General features: G+C 41.7%; 1 protein-coding gene across 2 annotated transcripts; it reads left to right on the top strand.

The window, feature by feature from the left end:
* Window positions 1-560: 560 nt before the first annotated feature.
* On the top strand, window positions 561-2,086 carry LOC129778149 (regucalcin-like). 2 transcript variants are annotated; one of them, XM_055784884.1, is made up of 6 exons: window positions 561-708; window positions 863-931; window positions 983-1,090; window positions 1,147-1,572; window positions 1,632-1,770; window positions 1,840-2,086. In XM_055784884.1, the coding sequence occupies exons 2-6, from the start codon at window positions 877-879 to the stop codon at window positions 2,042-2,044; spliced, it is 933 nt and encodes a 310-aa protein (XP_055640859.1). In that variant the 5' UTR covers window positions 561-708; window positions 863-876; the 3' UTR covers window positions 2,045-2,086. The 2 variants fall into 2 exon arrangements, with proteins under 2 accessions (XP_055640859.1, XP_055640864.1); XM_055784889.1 differs by having other exon boundaries at window positions 656-708; window positions 866-931.
* Window positions 2,087-3,722: the final 1,636 nt, after the last annotated feature.

Below are 3,722 nucleotides of genomic sequence, written 5' to 3'. Positions count from 1 at the left end.
AATAGTAACGATAGTAGTGTTACATTTCTGAAACTTAAATTGGAACAGGAACTGATTTACTTTTAGCTTTTAGCACGAAACCGTTCCAAAAGATACAATTAGGAAATTAATAGTATAAGAAAACTATACCATCAATGGCAAAAAAGCATTTACATCCGATTAACATTACTACACAAACCATTTTTTTCAGCGGATCCACTTTAATCACCAAACTTGCTGAGACATTCAAGTGATACATTCGATTGTGACCAATCGTCGGTACGGAGTCCGTAGCCTCATAACACCGATACGAATTTGACTGACAGCCGCTATCAGTCGTATCAGCCAAAAATGTAGCATCATCTCTTTACAAAAAATGGTTTCAGCTGCTTTCGGTTACATTTCTGGAAAGCCGAATAACAGTTGATAAATGTGGAGTCGCACCGGGAGAGCATCAAATATCAGCATTTTTTTTTCTTCCATGATGCTTCTAATCTGCGCGTACGATTGGTAAGTTTTGGGAGAAAGTGTTGCTTACAGCGGTGAAAAATAGAAGAATCAGAAGAAGCTCGACAGTATGGACCTGATAATGCCGTATTCTGGAGATTAATGGAAGTTCAATCACTTTTCGGCTGTACAAGAAGCTATTTAAGCGAAATGTAATAGGCAGTCCCCAGTATTTCAACGGTAACAGTGAAACGGTTGGTTTGCGTGAGTGATTTTTGCAAAGTAAGTTCAACAATTTCTGATGTTACTTAATAAATGATTGGCTTTTGAGTAGATATAAAATCGTAGAAAATGCTGCAGTGCGGTGAAATTTTTTTTATTAACCAAGCAGCCATAGAAACAAATTTGTGATCTTTACGTTTATTTTTTTTTCTAGTAGAGCAAACAAAAATGCCGGAATATAAGGTCGAACAGCTGCCCTCGCCCCTCAATGTGCTAGGAGAAGGTAATAATAAGAGGTTCTCAAAACGACGTATGTAAACCCTCTGCATTTAAGGTCCCCATTGGTGCGGTGAAAGACAAAGTTTATACTACAACGATATCTACGGAGGAACGATCCACCGGTATGATTATGCTGATAACAAAACATATACGGCCACAGTTGGTAAGGCGACCCCGCTCACATTGCGCTTGAATCCAAAAATTCTCCAAATTTTCCAGACGGTTATCTCGTTATCGCATTCATAATCCCCGTGAAGAGTAGCCAAACGGAGTTCATTATTGGAACGGGTAAGAAAGTGACCCTCATCGAATGGGACGGCATCGCTCCGGAAGCGAAATTTGTGAAAACAGTCGGTGAAGTTGAGCTGGATCTGCCCGATAACCGCTTCAACGACGCCAAGGTCGATCCGAAGGGTCGGTTCTATGGCGGGACCATGCGACTCGAGGAGAAGGGCGATATTTTCGAGGCACGCCTGGGATCGTTCTATAGGTACGATCCACAGCTGGGGAAGTTTGTTGTGCTCAAGACCCAAATTGGTGTGTCAAATGGATTGTGTTGGAATGCGGAGGGCACTTTGTTGTACTATATTGACTCGTGCGATCTAGATGTTAAGGAATATCACGTGGACGAAAATGGAGATTTGTGTAAGTGATTTGAGCTACTTGAAAAGAAGTTTGGAGAACTTAGCTTTCGACATTTACAGCCAACGAAAGAGTGGTTACCAATTTCCGGATGAACGGAAATCGCCCTGACTTTGTACCTGATGGAATGACTATCGATGCCGATGGATTCCTGTACGTGGCAACCTTCGGAGGTTCCGTTGTCTACAAAATAGATCCATCGTATGTTTTCTCATTCTGATAGATTCGGACTAACGTTTCATTCAACAAATGTATTTCTTTCTACTGTAGTGATGGAAAAACTGTACTGGAGATCAAGCTTCCCGCAGAACAAGTGACCTCGGTGGCCTTCGGTGGCCCATCCCTGGACATTCTGTTCGTCACGACAGCCGCAAAGGAATTCAAAACACCACAGCCACCCCCGGCAGGAGCCCTCTTCAAAGTGACCGGTCTAGGAGCTAAAGGAGTACCAATGCATAGCGTTGATTTAAATTGAACATTGTTCGTTCAAATTTTCCCGTATAATAAACCTCTCGACATCCCATCAATTAAAGTGCTGTTTCTAAACATGTTCATTATCGCCACTAATTCAACATCGTTCAACGGGAATCGACAAGCCGTAGCGAAGGTGTACACATCGGCTCACAGGAGGCTTGTTAATCGATGTTTGTGTTTGACTTTCCCGGTGGCTTACGACGCGTCTCCTTTCCTTCCTCTTCCGGGGATCGGGTGTAAATCGTTTACTATTCCATTATCCTGCCCGCAGACGTATGGAATGCTCTCATGTGTATTTGCAAGGCATTCTCGCGAAACACGGTTGCGATGATTGGGGGAATCTTCGGTTGGTGTGTTCCCCACAGTCATTTGTCAGGGTATTTCATCATTTATGCTCCCGGTGGTATCGACATTTTTGGATGTTTCCGATCGTTCCTTGGTGTGTTTGGAATCAACAGTGCGGAAATACTCCGGTCCGAGATTTGTATGTATTTTTTTCTGCAAAAGAACACATAGATTTGAATCAGATGAGTCATTTCGACAGAGACCAACGAATAGTTTCACCAGGTTTGCAAGTTGAAATTGTCCGGTTTTCAGGACAATTTTCAGGAGAACCTCAAAATATTTTTATTTGACCCGTTTTGTTCTACACATTTCGCCCATCTCTCAGGCGAATTGTGAGTTCCTTTCGCAATTTAAGCCTGATATATGTCTTTTATTCAACTATTTAAACTCTGCCCCAACAACACTAACAGATCATTAGCTGCAATCCAATTCATCAGTTTAATAATGGTCGCTAACTTATGTAGACTAATTTGAAGCAAACTCAACTAAGTATTAATAAATGACGCTAGTTAATGCATACGTTGAGACGGCAAAAGTTCCACTGGGAACGTTACCGCCATTCAAGATGAAGTATCTGTTCAATCATCGGTGTTTACCTGGGCAACATGCCAAAGAAACGATTCGAAAACGAAGCAGCTTTTGTACAACACATGACGGACTACCATGAGAATTTGCTACCAGTGTTCGACTGCTTGGCATTGCATTTTTAAGTGTTCTAACGGAGCAAATGGTTTAATGGCCAATCATCGATGCAAAGGTCGTAAGTTTGAATCTTGGCCTTTTTTTGACGTAGGACTACGTCTAACCGGAAGATATAGGGGGTGAAATGGAAATCTAGGCACTGAACAAGTAGGAAAAAATGCAAGATTTGGAACGCTTATAACTCGAGCATTTCTCAATAGATCGCAAAGGTTTTTGCATCAATTGATAGGAAATATATCCACGCATCTATCATAACGAATAACATTTCATTTTTCTTGAGTTAAATAATTGAATAATTGTGAAATATCAAGCATTGTCAAAATGCACTATGTGCCCATTTTTGATTGGTCCATTTTGTGCTTCTCAAATCGTTCCGACCAAAACGGGCAACCAGAGCAGCAGCGAAATACAATGAAGCACGATTGGAAAGGAAAAAGAAAAAAATGAACGAAACATTGGTCGCAGTCTCACACATGCGTAATTCTCGAGCCAGCCAGTCAGCTTAAAAATCCCCGCTCCGCTGCCGTAACGATCATTCTCATTCAAACCGTACACCACATCAGTTCTCATCACAACACATCAACAAACCAACCCAAGCAGCCATGTCTGGACATGGTAAAGGAGGAAAAGTG

This window comes from Toxorhynchites rutilus, chromosome 1 (genome assembly GCF_029784135.1).
Source record: "Toxorhynchites rutilus septentrionalis strain SRP chromosome 1, ASM2978413v1, whole genome shotgun sequence".
NCBI classification, from domain to species: domain Eukaryota; kingdom Metazoa; phylum Arthropoda; class Insecta; order Diptera; family Culicidae; genus Toxorhynchites; species Toxorhynchites rutilus.
This window is presented reverse-complemented; position numbering and strand designations above follow the sequence as displayed.

Excerpts from the sequence above, each read along its gene's own strand:
- LOC129778149 (XM_055784884.1), top strand. The coding sequence starts at position 877 with ATGCCGGAATATAAGGTCGAACAGCTGCCCTCGCCCCTCAATGTGCTA. Across the intron at positions 932-982 it reads CCTCAATGTGCTAGGAGAAG|GTCCCCATTGGTGCGGTGAA; the intron begins GTAATAATAAGA and ends TCTGCATTTAAG. Across the intron at positions 1,091-1,146 it reads AACATATACGGCCACAGTTG|ACGGTTATCTCGTTATCGCA; the intron begins GTAAGGCGACCC and ends CAAATTTTCCAG.